We start from the raw sequence: 18,766 nt of genomic DNA on the forward strand, positions 1-18,766 counted from the left end.
AGCTGTTTTTTTTGGGTGTCCCCCCCCCCCCCCCCCCCAATAAAGCATACTTGTTACTACAATTTTTTTTCCCCAGATCTACATCAATGTGTTTGGCTTTAGAACAGGGGTAGCCAAACTTCAGCCCTCTGGCTGCGGTGAAACTACAAGTCCCATGAGGTATTGCGAGACTGACAGCCTCAGGCATGACTTGCAAAGGCATGATGGGAGTTGTTGTTCCACCGCAGCTGGAGGGCTCAAGTTTGACTACCCCCTGCTTAGAATGACATTGGATTTAAGCTGCTACAGGTGGCAACTTTCTGTTTTCTACTATCTTCCAATGTATTTTCTCTTTATTACGCTCCTAAATCACTATGCCTTAGTAAAACTTTATTACTGTATAATTTTTTTTTTTTTTAAAGTTGAAATGTTCTTTACCCCTGGTTTATTTGAATCCATACTCTTCAGTAATGGAATGATGTATTAACACCTAGACCCTTACAATACTAATATTGCACTGTTCACAAGCGTATCAATCCGTGCCAAAGTGACAATTCACTATGGCATGTGTTAGTTAGGTTTTTATATTGTTTGTACACAAATTAAAAAGGAACTGGATTTTACAAGCTGCGGCTCTTGGTCTTTTTTAATGATTTGCAACACACCTTGTTATTAACCTGTATAGCCCAATATATTTCTGCTCCTACACAGCACCACCAGAGAATGGTGGGTGCACACTGGCCAAGCCCGTCTTGCATCAGCAGTTACTCGCAGGAAAAAAAAAAACGTGGTGGATTTGGTTCTTTTTAATTTTTTTTTATTTCATCCAACCGATGAGCTTGAATCAAAAAAGGAATCAATGGTGCATGTTGACCAGTGTTAGTGGGATTGTTGTGTGTTTTTTGTTTTTCAATTTATTTAAGGAGTAATATTTACAGTTACCAGTACTTGGTGTGGGACACTGCAGCTGCCTCTATAGATCGAGAGCTGGCCGATCATGTGACTGCTGATCACTCAAGACACCTGCAGAAAGCAGTGAGTGTCAGTCACCTCTCCCTGCAGGGATTCTCCCCCTCTTTTTGCGGTTCCTCCAGCACTGTTTTGAGGGGCTGGCACAGCAATCAGCCAATATTCTACTGTGAACCAAAAGAGAAGTTAAGCCAACAAAAGGATTGGCTTTTACCGACTTTTAAAGCATGGGGGGAAAAAATCAAAAGAAGATTGCAATAAAACTCTTCATTTAATCAGCACATCAGTTAAAACCTCAGATACCATTTTTTTAATGATCTGTGTGCTTGAGACATTATTTTTACAATTTTTCGCAAAGCTATTGAGCAAAAGTTATGTTGTCTCATTACATTCACATGGTTATTCACAAACAGGGTGAAGGGAACAATCTAGGACTAAATAGCTGAACTGGAAAGTGAGTTGAGTTGGAGAATTTTTCCAAATCGGCTATGTTGTCCTAGATTGGTCACTTCTCCTGCCTTCTCCAAACTCTTCACCCTTTTGTGAATAGACCTGTTTGTCTTTGGTCTTCACCCCGTGATATAAGACAATGGGGTTGATTTACTAACCTTATAAACACACCACGAACATGAATACACCTCTGTAGTGTGTTCCCTCCAAGCATGATCTATTGGTGGAATCTAGACACCTTTGTAGTGTGTACACACCCAGCAGGTGTGTTGTGCAAAGCCCTGCCCTAAAATTGCAAGGTGATGTTGTGTAAATTAGCTCTACATTGTGTTGCTTGCGTTGATGAATGCAGGAATGTAAATGCATGAGCTAACCATTTTTGTCTAAACTGTAAAGCAGCATTATATATGCATCATGTGCATGATTTTTCCATATATGGCATTAGTGGAAACATGCTTATAGAGACTTTTTGGTTGATAAATACGCTTTGCTGTGTAAAAATCACACGCACCTGGTGCGTGTGTGTGTGTGTGTTTAGGTTAGTAAATCACCCCCAATGTCTGTGTAATCACATGACAAACTAGAAATGCTGCCTTTTAGGGGAAAAAACAAAACTATACAATGAATTTATTTATGATTTAGTTATAATTTAAAGTCACCAAACATTGTAACCTATTCTAAGTGACCAACAATGATTTCTGATATGTCAATTTGTAACTTTCCCTCCGTTCCCCAATATTTGTAAGAGAAGTTGGGAGTTGGCCCCATTGATTTTAGTATTCCCTCCACTGAAGGCACCATTGGGACACTTTCAGTGCTAGAAACAGGCAGCCTTGGATCTGGAAAAGGTGAATATTATTCTACACATAGACTGTCTTCTCCAGCCAGAGCGAAATAGGAATATTTGGCAGTTCAAAAAAATGTGCAAATTTATAGAGGTATTTCTGTTTTGGAATAAAAAAGTGGAGAGGTGCTTTTGTATCTTCCTACCTGTAACATCTACAAAATAATTTTTCACGTGAAGTGTAACGTCCAAAGTATGTAAAGGCCAACTCCACCTAGACATTTATAATTCAGTATTGCATAAACGCTGGTGGGGTTTTACCTAAATCTATTCTCCATCTGCCCTGGTCCTCAGGCTTGATGCAGGGTGAGAAGAGTTATTTACAGTACACACAACTGCTTCCATCTTCATGGTCATGTAACCAGCCCGTAGTATAACTTTCACTGAGAGACCCATGGATGTGCTTAGAATGCACAAGGTCTTCAAAATTCCTTGTCCTTGTCCATGTCCATTGGCCTGCTTTTTTCTACCCACCACCGCACATGTATCATTATAAACAGGGCACATAGAAAACAATGGTTGTGTATGTGCCTTGTTCACGCCATACATCTGCAGTGTTGTGCAGAAAAAAACAGCTCAACTGACATGATGTGAGCAGATGGAAAAACAGGGATGGCCTTACACCCTAACAAATATGCTGCACACGTGGAATGATTTGCAAAGGGTGTCAAGACTGTTCTCTTAGCAAAGTTAATATTCACTAAGCTTATCGTGGCACTTTGTTAACTTTAAATCATGCAGTTCCCTTGCACAAGATTGGATATGCAGAGTGAACACAGCTTCACCTTATTCCCTAAGCTCATGTATTTAAGTGAACAGTCGCTCCTCTTTTAGTAAAGCAAACTCTATAGGGTTTATTTATAATTCTTCCGCCCACCCCTTTAGTGAGGGAATGCCCTTCGCACAGCCGTTGAGCCACTAGATTGAGCCGAGGAGCATAGGAAGCAGTGCGGAAGTTTTATAAATCAACCCCTTTGTGTTGTGCTCCTAGGATTTGGTTAGCCAACGAGAAAGCCACTCGCACTCCAATTCGATGTCCAGTCAATTCATTTATTGGCTGAAGTGGTATGGCATCTTAATGCAACGTTTCGGGAACCCAGCGGTTCCTTCAGCCTTCCTTCTGTTGCCTGAGGAAGGAACCGCTGGGTTCCGAAACGTTGCATTAAGATGCCATACCACTTCAGCCAATAAATAATTGACTGGACATCGAATTGGAGTGCGAGTGGCTTTCTCGTTGGCTTTTCGATATCTGCTGCTACTCTGGCACCCGCCCTGTACGTTGGGTTTTTCTGCAGTTAGGAGTGCGATGGGACTAATTGGATCTTGAATTGTGTAGGATTTGGTTAGAGTACACTGGACAAGTCTTTTTAAACCACAAATGTGTTTACAGTAGTAGATGAGATAAGTTCGGCCATGTGTATCTAAAAATACTATTAAATATCTATAATTGATATTTATCATGATTTTGATCTCTGCCAGTCAGCAAATTGCCACGGGCTGACAGACCAGCAGTGAGCACCACCAATTTAAGGCACAACTCGGCATCAAAAATATCTTCGTTATAGAAAAATAAAAATTAATGTTTATAAAATAAAAAAAGTGCTTTGGAGTGTGGTCGACTTGGTCAAACATTTTGATAGCCTTGATTTTTGCGGTACAAGCAATAGTGCTGAATGATAAATACAATGTCAAAGATAATGGAAAAGAATCCCAAGCCAAATTTTGTGGGGTCGCCAAATACTAACTCCCATTCATCTGTTGAAAGAAAAGAAAGATTTGTGATTGCAATCAGTCTATAATTAACACAGAATGTTGCTGCAAACTATGGCATATGGTATCTCAGTCCACCATTGTGGCTCATGTACTGTTCATTATTGACATCACTGGTAAAAACAATAGAACTTGTTTCTCACCTCACCAATTTGTAACGCTGCCCTTCATTTTATAATACAAATGGTTTCCTGGGGCTTCAATAAAGCTGTGTATTAGGTCAGCACAAACTACAGCTGGCTATAAATAGGTAGCAGCAGACACGTGACCTATCCGCCAAAGGAAGAAACATGCAAGCATGCATGCCAATGCCATTGACATACCACTTTTATCTCAGAAGAGCAACAGACTGCCAAAGAAGTCAATCTGATTTAGATAATTGACTATCAGCCAAGGTCTGCATTATCCCCCACACGTCACAATCATCTCCTGATTTAGCACACCTTACAGGTCATTATGTAGCAGTCAATGTATACATTTTGGGCTTTAGCGATTCAACCATGAAAGGGTAACTCTTTACAGTTGGCACTCCTATAGCTAGGGAGCCATCTCTGTAGTTATAGATGCAATTCAATAAGCTACAATGTGTCATTTGCCATAGTGTCCGGGTCACCATGCAGCCGCGTCCCTCTATTCAGGCATATCAGAGGGCCCTCTGATGTGCCTGAGCTGAATCAGTCTACAGCTTGGAGTCAGTGGCAGATGTACCAGGATCGCAGCTGCAACCAGGTTCTAGCGTTCCACCACTGACTCCAAGCTGTAGAGAGACTACAAATCACAGCTCGGACAGGAGGAAGAGGACCCCGGTGACCGTCGCCATTTCCATAAAAAGGCGCACCAAAATCCTCAGCACCAGGCCTGTGATGCTCTTAATCTGGCCCTGGGTGAATCACGGCTTGTTCTTCCATCATCATCCACTACTGATCCTAACACATGTCCTATCCCCATCTTAAGTCCATTGAGAACATCCATTTACAATGCACAACAATCAGTTCAGGTAAAATATGAGCTGACATATGCTCACTAATGTGTGATGTCTCAAATCACAGAGCAGTGCCCAATTTTCAGGCTGATGTCCAGAACCGATACCAGCAGTGCATAATACATAGCAATACATACCATTATTGTAAGACTGCAAGAACATTTGGAGAATGCTGAAGCTGCCACCAGTGAGATCAAGCAGCACATTTCCAATACTCCATCCCGCAGTACTTTGCCGGCGGAAATTCATGTAGGCCTGAGACACAAAAAAGTTCATTCTTTAATATCTGCAGCCCATTTTTTAATAACACATAAGTTATTATGAACTTAACCACATGAGCCAATCTGTACATGTCCTACCATAAAAAATATAATTTTCTTTTAATTTTGGATAGGATAGAATCGGACAAATGCATCTGCCACTGTCTTTCCTGGCTATGACCAAACCAGTGAGAAGTCACCTCACTTCCTGACCCTGTAACAGCAGGATAGAAAATGAGGGGAGCGGTGGTCACCTGGACAGGAAGACACAGACAGTAATAATCGGGAAAGTGGGAGAGGTGTGGGGAATGTGAAATATGGGCGTAACATGAAACATGGTCAGAAAGGTGAACTAAGCCTTTAAAAAAACACAGGCACAAATATTACTTTGTATAACGACAAAGGGGAAGGGGAGGGGGGGGGATAGTTTCGAGTGTATGTTAATACATGAAGGACTCTTGAAATTCCTGTGCAAACAATAGTGAGATCCCTTTCCCATTGTATCTTACGTGTAGGCCAATAGAAGCTACCATGGACAACCTAATGTATAAACTGCTACATCTTCCAACAATGATCTTCATATGATTATCTTAAAACAGAACTACACACTTGTATAATTATTATTATACAGGATTTATATAGCGCAGTGCTTTACAATATAAGGAAGACATTACAATTCAAGACAAGATGGTGAGGAGGGCCCGGCCCCTGAGGGCTTACAATCTTGAACACAGAAACTCCAGGGTGAAGCATCACCTTGTCTTAACTCTACCTGACACTACAGGGCATTGGCTTTGCTTGTACGAAAGAGCTTAATACACCGTGCTTTTAAGCGTGACGGAATTGTTTGTGCTTGGCACACTTTGATGCTGAAAGTACACCTTTTAGCGCGGCGTGGATTTGTGCGCTCAGCCCAAGCGAATTTCCATAACAAGATATCACTTACAGCCAAGGAAGGTGCCATCTTAGCCTCTATTTGGATTGCAGTTGCCATTGAGGACTTGAAAGTTCGGATGAGAGCTTTAATAAGCACATTGACAACCTTGACAGTTGGCATGCCTTGAAAGTAGGGATGCAACAATACCGATACTAGTATCCGTGCCGATGCCGAGTATTTGGGCGAGTACTTGTATTCACCCAAATGCTCCCGATACCTTATCTTCTGGTATAAGGAAGCTGGGCGGCGAGTCATTACACGCTGCCCGGCTTCCTGATTGGCTAAGAGCCCACCATAGAAAGTCTCAGGTGGGCTGTGCAGGGTCACAGGTAAGCCCAGAGTCCAGTGCGTTACTAAGCCCCCATATACCTATATACATGCAATACATGGCATAAAAGGTAAAAAACGATATATGCCGTGTTATCTTCATTTTAGATGTCAGAAGGGTTTTGTGGCTCCCAATGTTTTCTTTTCTGTGGGAAACGGGTCCAAATGGCTCTTTGAGTGTTAAAGGTTGCTGACCCCTGCCTTGGACCATTGAACTGTCACTATTTCTGGAAAGCTCTGCCCCTTCCTCTTAAGCCCCACATATGTTCCTCCATTGTGTATTGCCCACAGGATCGAGAAACAATTCACACACAACCCAGACAAGGGCAAACGTAATCACATACTGCTTTTCCATTCCCACGGCATTCAATATTATGTGTAAAGATTAACATCCCATCACTTGAGACAGGTTACCTGTGGGAAGTATTTCATCAGAGTAATGGCCAGTTTTATGTATGAAAAGAAGAACAGGAACTGAAGCCAGGTGACTCTTCCTGCCACTGCCACAAATAACATGGAGAACGCAAAGAGCCAGGCGATGACCAGTAGACCAATAGACACTTTGGAAACCCTTTGTTCACCCCTCTAAAGAAGAAAATGAAACATTAGGATACACGAGCATGCACAAGGATGAGCCATAACTGTTATATTCTAAGAACATGAATATATTTTCTAATATTTATGTAATGCAGTATATTGACAGCTAACATAGATATTAAAGACGTGCTCCAGTGTAATGGAACATCAAGAATTCATATTAAAGTGTATGTAAACCCTAACAGTGCACGTCTCTTATTTGCTCTCTTTTAGTCTGTTTAATATACCACTAAAAGTATTTTGTTATTTTTTTGGATGTATCCAACAGATATATCTGTTGATCCTGCCATACATATTCCAGCCACGAATTAACAACAACCCTTGCAGTGAGGTTATACCCCCGCACAGCAAGTCACATAGAGAGTCCCACTGCACTCCTGACCGAAAAGCCCCATACAATGTGGAGGGGGTGCTGAAGTGGCTGCAGATCGCGCCGCCAAATACTTGCAAAACAGAAAAATGCTCGCCAGCACTCCAGGTTTTCTTCAAAACGAAATCCTTTTATTCATTCTCACAGGTCATATCACCATGAGTGGCGACGCATGGTGATATGACCTGTGAGAATGGTGATATGACCTGTGAGAATGAATAAAGGGATTTCTGGAGTGCTGGTGACCATTTTTCTGTTTTGCCCACACTGCAAGGGTTAACTACTCGTTTTGGTCTGGAGTAAAGAAGGTTTACTTGACTGATCCTCGGTCACTAGGCTGCTAGACCGGTCCCCACAGCCTCTTCTTCTCTGTGCTCCGGTGGTGTAAAGCCCGCTGACGTCATCACATCTAATGCAGGTCTATTCATCTGCCGTACACGTAAGGGCACTGAGGGACATACCACAGCCGGAGCAGAGAGGTGAGCACAGACTGCTGCAGGACCGAGGAGCAGGTGAGTATATTTTCTGTATTCCGGCCCCTGGACAACAAAATAAGCAGTTAACCCTTGCAGTGTGGTGGTAGTTCCACTGCAGGGGTTAATTTTGTTAATAGTTCCCCTTTAACTAAAAAGTACAAAACCTCCACTGCCTGTTCTTCTACCTCTACAACAAAATGAGTAATACATTATCCATTTGTAAAGCTATGGCTTAAATGAATCCATCATTATTCTATGTGGCCATGTATGCAGTGCACCCTTCCATACGTCTATATTAACTACCAAGCAAGAGCAGAAATATTTATTACGTCTCCCATTGTCATGGTTTGGGGAACATTAGATTATACTTAGATCACTACGAATAAACATTATCAGGCAGTATTCACGGTCTGAATGTGGGGGAACGCCGTTTCTGTCGTTTTCTTTTGTAAGAGATCTGTCACATAATAATAGTGGTGGGTTGCAATGTGTTAATTTTTTAATTATGAACATTAAAAGGATCATGTTTTTGCCATTTAATAAATGCTTGTGAATGCATCATAACTTATTTTCTGATATCGCTTGGCAGTAGACAACTGCTTATCCATAGATACAGTACTTTGAGTGAGCGTTGTCACTTTAGGACAGGATGCTTGTTATTGGCAGGATCACCAGGTGAAAATAAAACAAATAAAAACTGACAATGAAAACTAATGCAGCCACCACATCTGGGGACTGCTAAGCTGCAATATATTACATTTCTGCTCTATGCTTTATAAAAGGAACTGATAACGTTACTAAATATCACAGTTTATTGCTATTGGTTTAGGGAGATGCTCAAATTCAGTCCAGCTCCTGTGACTCATATAACTATAGTGTCTGTCTCCACCTCCTCTATTACATTATGCTGAGCAAAGTTTACAGACAGTTGAATAGGAGAAATTCATCATACAACATGGGATCAGCACCATCCCTGCCATACCAGGGGAAAAGTTTAATACCATTACCAAGTCTCAAATACATGTAACTGTTGCTTAAATTACATGGCAGCCATTTGGCACTGAAATCGCAAGACAACAAACTAGATACAACAATGGCTAAAAAAATAAAGGTGCTCACCTCATAAATGCAGCATTGAATAATAGTAACGAGAGTTATCAGCACTGCATGGAGACTAAAAAACACATCATTGGCATCAACCGGGATCACGCCATTGGGGTAGACTTGTAAAAATTGTTCCTGGAAGAGATATTAAAACAGCTTTGTTAATACTCCAATAGACTATTCAAGATATTGTGAATGACAGAAATACCATAACATACCCTGATGTATGGAATCCAGAAGAGTCCAACATTGAAAACACTGTAAGATATGAAGCCTGTGAGATTTAATGCCAGGAAGTCGAAGCTCAGGCCCACAACACTGTAATACCAAGGAGATAATAGATGTTAATGCAATATCTTATAATGTCCTTTGGAAACGTGTTGTTTGGCAGGTTAGGTAGTGTACACTCAGGTTTTACTTTTTTTTTTTTTTTTATTACCTTTTCCTCCTCCAATTCTCAAACACCTGAGGGTAGAAGGACACAGACCAGGCCAAGAAATAAATCCAGCCAATGATCTGCTCCAGTACCTCCACAGTGAGGCTGTGGATCACCAGGAACCGGATTCTGGGCCTACAAACAGAGAGATTGGGTTGTAACAGTTTTGGTTCAGTACATCTTGAACTCAATACTATATTTTTACTCCTTTGTTGTTGAACATATACAGGGTTATTCACAAAGGGGTGAAGAGTTTGGAGAAGGCAGGAGAAGGGAACAATCTAGGACAACATAGCTGATTTGGAAAGTGAGCTGAATTAGAGAATTTTTACAAATCAGCTATTTTGTCCTAGTTTGTTCACTTCTCCTGACTTCTCCAAACTCTTCACCCTTTTGTGAATAACCCTGATAGATCTTCCACGTGCTGGAAAAAGACAGTTCATATGTAGCACTACCCCAAATCTCCATATTAACGGCCCCTTTGGTGATTTTGGTGATCTTAAACTTTCACCTTCCCCAGTGCTCCAGCCAAACTAAATCATCTCAATTTTTAGGCTATTGTGAATACTCTCATTCATCTGCAGACCAATCAGAGGACTGTCAGGGAGTGTTTTCTTTAACCAATCAATCAATCTTATTTGAACTTTAACCAGCAAGGGAAGTACAATGTAATTTTATGAATAACATAGGGAACCTTAGTGTTTCCCCTAACATTCAGTCTTATGGTTTTTATTACAATATAGGGAACATGACTCTACATGAATACATTAAGGTTGTCTATCCATAAAATTCTTGGATCTCCCTTCTCATCAGCACCTCTTTGATGGATGTATGACAAGTCATTCTGACAAAGAAACACAATCCCATGACTTTTCTCTGCTTGTCCTGTTCGGTGGACATACTTTCATCACAGATGAGCAGGAGTGGGAAAAATAACTCCAAGGCCTTAGAGAAATATAATAACAGAGGCCAGGGAAGGCAGAAGAGTAATATGGGGTAAAGGTCCATGACTAGACCTCCCCACCCTTGCCCTCGGCCCCTAAGCAGTTGATTAGGCTGAATCAGATAAAGTTACCCCCTTCTTTAAGATGGTCATACACCAGCAGAATTTCATTAAAAAAATTTTATTGCGTTCATTTATGTTCAAGTTTCTAATAGTGGGGTGTAATCACCATTTGTTTTTGACTGTGGTGAATTGGAAAATCCAAGGAACAGTTTCTTATCTGAGCGAAAAAAATTTGAACCATGAATCTGATTTATTATTTGCAAAAAAAATGTAATGCGAATGTGCTAGGCGCAAAAGAAACCCATTCCATTCATCTAGGATTCCATTCAAGTAGCATTTCTGGGAGAAATTGTTAAGGGCTTTAGAACAAAGTTAGTGGACTCAGTAATGACAAGATGGAATGCGCTGATGAACGATTTCTAACAGAGTATACATCAGGGTCAGCTTTCCAATAGCTGTTATCTGCACCCTGTATTGACTGCTTTATTCATTGATCACTAAAGGTGCCCATACACGGTGCAAATTTTGGCTGGTTCTTGATGAACCGACTGAAATTCCCACACTGTGTGTTCGTGAGATGCTGTCGGCACCCTTTTGGCCGGCATCCCTCGATCAGCTGATCGAAAGACCCTATTGGAAAATCTTTGAACAAACAGAGAGGGCAGCCAATGAGCTGCTGACTCTGGGTATTTGGACAGTAGACGGTGGCCGCCATCAAAATACAATGAAGACAACGGGAGATTCCTCGATTAATGCTCGTAAGCGTTGTAGGAGGAATCTATTATATTTTCTTTGCTCAGCTCACAGGCTGAAGGAAGAAAATATTACAGTGTTTGGGCAGCTTTAGTTTTTTTTCGATGCAGGCTTATCTCATCCAAAGCAGAACTAGAAGCAGTACACATGTCTTAACTCTAACACAAACAGCAAGGATTACTGTGAACAAACCCAGCAGTGTGAGAGCTATTTCTGTACAAATAGGCCGTGACCTGTCCCACATCTTCTGCAGCCACCGTAAAAACTGATTGCTTTGACTCTGGCAACAGGACAATCTGAAATTGGCAGAAAATAGAATCAAACAACACATTTCTTACCCAGTAACTTATTCTATGTTTACATCTGTAAAACAAATGTACTATAAAAGGGACATTGTGATGTTAGTTAAAGTGAAGTTACAGGTCCTCTTGACCTTGTGGGTTTGTATTTGCAGAACTGCTGATATTTGCCTGCAACTAATCCAGCAAACAGTCAGTGAGGTTGCATGATGGCTATCACGTGACAGGAAGTACATATTAACCAAGATCTCTATTTAGAGCAGAAATATAGACTGTACATACAAGTTCAGACATTAGAATTATATCACTGATTTCCTATGCTGAAATAAGCAACACTCAAAGTTTACGACAATATATTGCTTTCTACTTGCCTCTATACATGTCATTATTTATATCCTTCTCATATATAAACAGGTGAATTGTTTTAGCATAGGGCTGTCCAAGAATATGCAACGTGTCATCAGTTTCTGATTGGTTCGTTTTAAGGTGGCCGTACATTGTGCGATTTTGAAATTCGCACAGTGGGTGCTGCTGTCGGCACTCTTTCAGTCAGCATCCCTTGATCAGCTGATTGGAGGAGCCGGTCAGGAAAATCTTTGTACAAAAAAGAGCAGGAAGCCAATGAGCTGCCGGCTCTGTTTGGGTATTCTAACAAAAGAAACAGTAGCGATTCCTCGATCAACGTGCTCGTAGCTTTGATGGAGGAATCAGCTCTAAAATAGAGTGTGTATGGCCAGCTTTACAGTCTGAGCTTTCTATGGCACGTGAATACATATCATCTAGCTTTATCCCAGTGGTCAATCTATTCATTTTAGAGAAGATCTCCAGGAAAATGTTTTATTAACCCTTGTTGTGGGGCTACCCCCACACTGCAAAGGTTAAGTGCTCCTTTGTGTTTAGGGACAAAAATAACCAAGAAAATAAAAGAGCGCCACAACGTAGCGCAATCACTGGTGGTTGGGAGAAAGTGTAATCAGTGAGTAGTGTATTGCATGCACATGACTTTAAGCTCATGAACGGACTCGGTAATTGTTTGACCTTCTTAAATCGGATTGTAAGTCAATGTTTGTGGTCGATCGTGTAGAGGCAGCCGCCCTGGAGAAGTGTAAGCAAAGGAAGCAACTAGAGCCCTGATCGTGTGACACTGTAAGCGTATATGAATGAGTGAAATAAAAATGCACTAACGTGATTCCGAAATGATATATGACTTCAGGAATTATGGTGTGTGTGGTGGACCTGCTGGGTGCTGTGGGCTACCACAGCACCCAGCAGGTCCACCACACCACCATAATTCCTGAAGGCATATATCATTTCGGAATCACGTTAGTGCATTTTTATTTCACTCATTCATATACGTCTTTCAGTCTGTCAGTCTGTCTTTGCAGTCTGTCTTTGATGAACGTGTAATGGCTGTGGGCTGGTAACTGCAGCCTCCTGAGTGGGGAGAGTAGTTATCCGGTAGTCTATCTTGACGGAGTGATGGCTGGAGGGAAAACTGTAAAATTCTAGACTGAATGGCAGCTGAAGTGATTGCCGTGGAGTAATTGGAGGCTTGTTTTCTAAACAGCTTGGCAGAGCGGCGGTTGGAAGGTACTGAGGAGAGCAAGAGCCGGCATACATTATAGCGGTGGAAGTGGTGGGCCAAGCTGGCCGGACAGATCAGCAGTCAGGTGGGCCAAGCTCTCTGTTCAGGACAAGCCTCCAACTTCTCCACAGCAATCCCTTCGGCTGCCATTCAGTCTAGAAAGACCATCAGAGAACTGCTTACCTCACCTAGAAAACTACAGCCACCATCCCACAGGCAGTATACAGCACGCCTAGTCTATACTACAACTGCACTCAGAAAATCCGGGAACCCCCCCCGCCACAGCACCACAATCCCAGAAGGAAGCAATCTATTCGATAACCACCACCTTCCAGCTGCCGCTCTGCCAGGACATTCAGGACAAGCCCTTCACTCCTTCACAGTTATCCCTCCAGCCATCACTCCTCTATGATAGAGCACCGAATAACTACTTTCCCCACTCAGCAAGCTGCAGTTACCAGCCCACAGGCATTGCACAGTGCATCAAGGACAGACTAGCCCAACTGCACGGGTTGATAAAAAAATTCCTGGAGTTGTTCTTTAATTCACTTTATCTAGCATGCAAGCAGCTTTGCCTGTAAGGCTGGCCATACAGTAATTCAGAGGAATTGGCAAAAATCCTTTGAGTGTGCGGCCCCTGCTGGCTCAACAAAAGCCAATCACTCAAATTACTTTTGCTGAAGTGTGGACGGAGGAATCTGTTCATTTCTTTTGACAAAAAAATCTACGGTAATAGTGTATGGCCATCTTAAAGGAGACGTATTGGGATTTTTGCAAAATATACTGTTACCAATACTTAGAGCTGGCATGTGTCACTGCAGCTGATTGCTCAGCTCACAGTCTTCTGTCAGTCACCGCTCCTAGCAGAGATTCCCCCTCCCCTCTCTCTGTTCCTCCAGCACTCATAGAAGGAACAGACAGGGGAGGGGGCGAGCACAGCTGGCTCTGGCTCTAGAGAGCAACCTACCTGCCTAGTTTCTTTAAAAACTATGTGCAGGTGTACCTAGAAGAATTGATGCCATTTTTAAGGCAAAGGGCGGTCACACCAAATATATTGATTTGATTTGGATTTCTCTTCTGTTCATTTACTTTCCATTTTGTTCATTGAAAAAAAATAAACAATTAACATCTTTATTTCTGAAATCATTCTTACTTCACACCATTTTTTCACCCCTGCCTAAAACTTTTGCACAGTACTGTATATCAACAGGATTCCTTCTGTAATATGCTGCCACATTCCCATCGTTCCATCCTGCCTGCGCTACCAATTCCACACTGCCATATTTAAAAAAAACATTGTCGATGGCTGACTTCTTTTCCCAGCTCTCTGTGCTGGCCCACTGCTTTTCCTTTCATGAAATCTCGTAACATTTATAACACTTGCAATATAAGCTGCTGTGCCAATCACTAAATGTACTGATAATCAAAAACTCACATTGCACTGCCCTATACAATATATGCAATAATTTGATAGGATGTGTAAGAATTGAATTCAATTTCCTAATAGCGCAGTGCAATATGAACCTAATATTTGGCTTCATCATTGTCAGATGACTGGAATCAGAGAGGTGCAGATGGGTGTAAAAATAACAATACCAGATACATTGTGCTCACTATATTATGGATGTAGAAGGATGTCACCAGCACACCAAATCAAATTGAAAACCAAAGTGCTCATTTATTGAAACGTCATCTCACCATAACTAGCACTTTCGGGAGCCGCAGGTCCCTTCATCGGACTTAGGTCATTGCTGAGCCTGATGAAGGGGACCCTGCGCGATCCCAAAAGCGCTAGTGCTGATGAGATGACGTTTCAATAAACAAACACTTTGGTTTTCATTTGATTTGGTGTGCTGGTGACATCCTTCCACAAACATCCGCTGTCACTACGAGCACTCCCCCCCCCCGCTATTGAGGTTTTCCAGGAAGGAGTGTGACAAGATAACTATTTATTGTTTCACTATATTATGGAAACGTGCCTGAAGTTGCTTTCAAGTTTGATGGTAGCTATCCTTTCAGTCGCAGGTAATTTTCACACAGGGGTAGCACGTATGTATGAATTACTTACTTCATCAGGAAGGCGGACAATGGTTCTGTTCTTAGAAGAGTAGGTAATGTTGAAAGTAAACACAGCAGTCTCATTCAGTGGTCTGCAGAGGACACACACAAAGATATGACCAAGCAATCGAATTCTCTCTGCTACGCATGAACATGAGAACATGGCCTAAAATAATTCCTATTTATTTCTAGCACATTGAGTCCCTTCATTTTGTAATACAAGAAAGGGATTACAAATAATAACTCATCTGCTTCCACATTCCATGGATAGCCAAGGATAGACTTACTAGTCAAAGCACTTACACCTGCTGCACCTGTACAATGGTGGAGCTGTGGGAACAAATCATACATACTAGTGGATAGCCATGGATACACTTACTATTTAAAGCCCTTATATCTGCGACACCTATATAATGCTAGAGCAGTGCAAACCAATCATGCCTACTAGTGCTAGCCCTTAGAGGATTTGCATATCACATACATGGATTTTTAAATAACCACATACAGAATTTTAATATTTTTTGAGATGAGTATAAAGGTTTGCAATTTAGAAAGGGCTTACTTGAAATAGGGAGAGGATATATCGCTATCTGCTCTCCATTATACTTCGCTACACACACCGTAGCCCATCCTATTCATAACATTTGTGCTGCTCTGGTGGTGGAATGTCGGCATCCTTATGTTTAATACACTGTTTTAGATGTGATGACTCATGGGTCATTAGACCGCCAGAGTGGAGGGGGAGAAAGGCTGTGGGGGACCAGTATAGCAGCTAGGCGGGCCCGTGGATAATGTGTGTATATATTTTTTATTTTACACCATAGACCAAAACAAGCAGCTAACTCTTGCAGTGCAGGGGTAGCCCCACTGCAAGGGGTACATTTGTTTTTGGCCGAAGTTCTTTTAAAAAAGGCACTAATGAGGCCCCAAATTACCCTGGAATTAGAACTCACAGCAACTGCTTTGAAATAATAGAACATAAGAGAACCACCTACTTTACAGTAATGGTTAAATTTTTTGCTCTGCCATTTTCCAAGGTAACGACATCTGGAATGGAGACTCCGAATGCAGGATTGTTCCACACGGCAGACAGTACAGTTTCAGCACCTGCAATTTAACATCACCCGTTATACTGAAGATGTATTTCATGGTAACACGAGACATGTAAGGTACAGATAGATGAAAGTAGTCACTCGCACTCCATGATATTAAAGTCAATGCTGTTTATTGACTGAGATAACACACATCTCCTTAGCGACGTTTCGAGACCATGCGAGACCAAACAGAGTTTGCCTGAGGCCGGGGCCGCATGGTCTCAAAACGTCGCTAAGGAGATGTGTGGTGACAACGGAGGCATCCGTTGTCACCACTGCACCCACCCAGTTGGATTTGGGTTTCTGTCCGGTCAGGAGTGCGATGGGACAGGAAGATTATGTAAGGTACAGATACTGCCAGATCAAAGCAACAATGCCCATTCCTACCCTGCCCACCAGAACACCTTTAACTCACAAAAGTAGCAGAGTATATAAAATATCTGCCACTGCGGATTCCCATGGAGGTTTATAACGTGACTATGGCAGTGGTTGTCTGATTTCAGTTCTAGGAGAGGAGCAGGACCAGAATACAGGCAAAGCCTCTGAAGGGAAGGGTTAGCTAGTCTGCAGCTCTGCCTGAACTGCTATACTCCACTACAGCAGAGATGATGTTACAGATGCCTCGGCATTGGGTCACCTGACTAGCCAGTGTAAGATCCAAGGCAGTTGTTCTATAGCTAAAGTAACTATTTTGTGCATTCTTTTACCTTTTCTGATTTAAAGCAGAACTGCACCCTCCTATCCCTTACAGCCAAGGAAGGTGCCATCTTAGCCTCCATTTGGATTGCAGTTGCCATGGTGCTGCACTTGTGATCAGCTATAACACCAACTATTTGAGGGCTTGAAAGTATGATTGAAAGTTGAAATAAGCACACTGGCAACCTGGACAGTCGGCATCAAAAGTAACTGTTTTTGGAGACCATTAAATTGGTGGTTCTAGTTCCTCTTTAAGGGAAGCAGTCAGGGTAGGGGGCGATCTGGCTTGAAGTAGTATTAAACACTCAATTTTTTTTTTCAATAATGAATCCAGATCAAACAAATATACATTGCTCAGCAAAATATTGCCTTACATTTCTGCCCAACCACTTACAATCATCGTGTTCCAGAACAGCTGCTTCCAAGTCTCTCAACTCAGCTTCCATGAACTTCCTGTCCAGTACAAGATCACAAGGGACAGAGCAGACTCTTGCAACTGTTCATCTACAAGCTTGGAGAAGGGAGAAGGAAGGAGAAGGGGCCAGGGGGGGAGGGGAATATATTGATTTGCTGTGTCTGAGTGTTAAGGCTGTGACACACTGCACGCGAAGCAGCACGGAGCGGTGGTACGCTGCCTTTGAGCAGTGTGTCATGTAATTGTCTCCTCGGCGCGTCAGCTTGCGAGAGCTCGCGTAGCTAAGCGTGCCGAGATGAAAAATTTAATCTTAAGCCAATCGGCTCATGCGTATAAACCCGCACGTCAGGATGTGATGTCTGGCTGGTTGTTACGCACGAGCCGATTGGCTGAAGGTGCAGCCAATCATCTGCCTGCACTCAGCTCACACACTGCACGCAAAGCTCCGTGCCAGACAGCTTTGCTTCGCTCTGCACGGCTTTGCGTGCAGTGTGTCCCGGGCTTTAGTGGACACACACAGCTTACTAGCACACACAAGGGTGACTGCATAGCACTCTGCTTGAGAAAGGAGTCACTCTGAAACAGGATACCAGGGCCAGTGCCTCGGGGGACCAGCTGATTCCGCAGGAAACTAAAACTTTTAAACATGAAGAAGCAGCATCTATTATAGATGATTTCATCAGCATTTGGAATGGCTTAAAATCCTTTTGACTTTAATATCACTTTAAGGTCCACTTTAAAACTTACCACAAAGTGCTATAAACTGGAGTATGAAGAGTGTTAATATGGCGCACTTCGTTTTCCCGATCATTTCCATAGTTCATGAAGACCATCAGACCTGCATAACAAATATATGTCAGTAAGTATTCTTTCTACATTTATCAAAATGACCACTAAAAGAACTGTCTGTGTCACCCTACAGCAACCAAAACATGTATCCTTCATCTTTCCAGTCATTTCCAGCCAGTCATTTCCCCATGCTGCATTATCATGAGGCAATACACATGACCTTGGGCACAGCTGAGGCAGTCTCTCCTGACTCAGCATTGCCTGGGTATCTCCTCACCATACTGACAACTCCGTCTTGCTCAGTCAGGCTCTTCCTATGCACCCAGTGACAGTCTGCTCCACTGTCAGTGACACAGCCACCTGCTGTATGTCAGCAGCCGCTCTGTGTGCTCCTGATAAACAAAGCATAGCACCCAGCTGTCATGGAGCTCTGGTGATTACACAGGGAAAGCTAGTGTTGTGTCCCAACTATTGTGTATTTTGTGCTGTTGCATTGTATTGCATTATATTCTCTATGTTTTGGGATCTACTGACATCTAGTGTAGTTCAGTGACACTATAATGTGTTACG

The 18,766-nt window shown here is 42.3% G+C and overlaps 1 protein-coding gene across 1 annotated transcript; it reads right to left on the reverse strand.

The window, feature by feature from the left end:
• Window positions 1–3,787: 3,787 nt before the first annotated feature.
• On the reverse strand, window positions 3,788–18,224 carry CTNS (cystinosin, lysosomal cystine transporter). The gene is made up of 10 exons (XM_018557631.1): window positions 18,155–18,224; window positions 16,198–16,309; window positions 15,213–15,294; window positions 11,453–11,556; window positions 9,505–9,636; window positions 9,284–9,383; window positions 9,081–9,200; window positions 6,933–7,103; window positions 5,132–5,249; window positions 3,788–3,997 (listed from the first exon to the last, which is right to left on the reverse strand). The coding sequence occupies exons 1-10, from the start codon at window positions 18,222–18,224 to the stop codon at window positions 3,867–3,869; spliced, it is 1,140 nt and encodes a 379-aa protein (XP_018413133.1). The 3' UTR covers window positions 3,788–3,866.
• Between the last annotated feature and the right edge of the window lie 542 nt (window positions 18,225–18,766).

Source organism: Nanorana parkeri, unplaced genomic scaffold (genome assembly GCF_000935625.1).
Source record: "Nanorana parkeri isolate BGI_ZX_2015 unplaced genomic scaffold, ASM93562v1 scaffold293, whole genome shotgun sequence".
NCBI lineage: Eukaryota > Metazoa > Chordata > Amphibia > Anura > Dicroglossidae > Nanorana > Nanorana parkeri.

Excerpts from the sequence above, each read along its gene's own strand:
- CTNS (XM_018557631.1), bottom strand. The coding sequence starts at position 18,224 with ATGGAAATGATCGGGAAAACGAAGTGCGCCATATTAACACTCTTCATA. Across the intron at positions 11,557-15,212 it reads TTGTCCGCCTTCCTGATGAA|ATTGTCCTGTTGCCAGAGTC; the intron begins GTAAGTAATTCA and ends TGCCAATTTCAG. Across the intron at positions 9,201-9,283 it reads TCTGGATTCCATACATCAGG|GAACAATTTTTACAAGTCTA; the intron begins GTATGTTATGGT and ends TATCTCTTCCAG.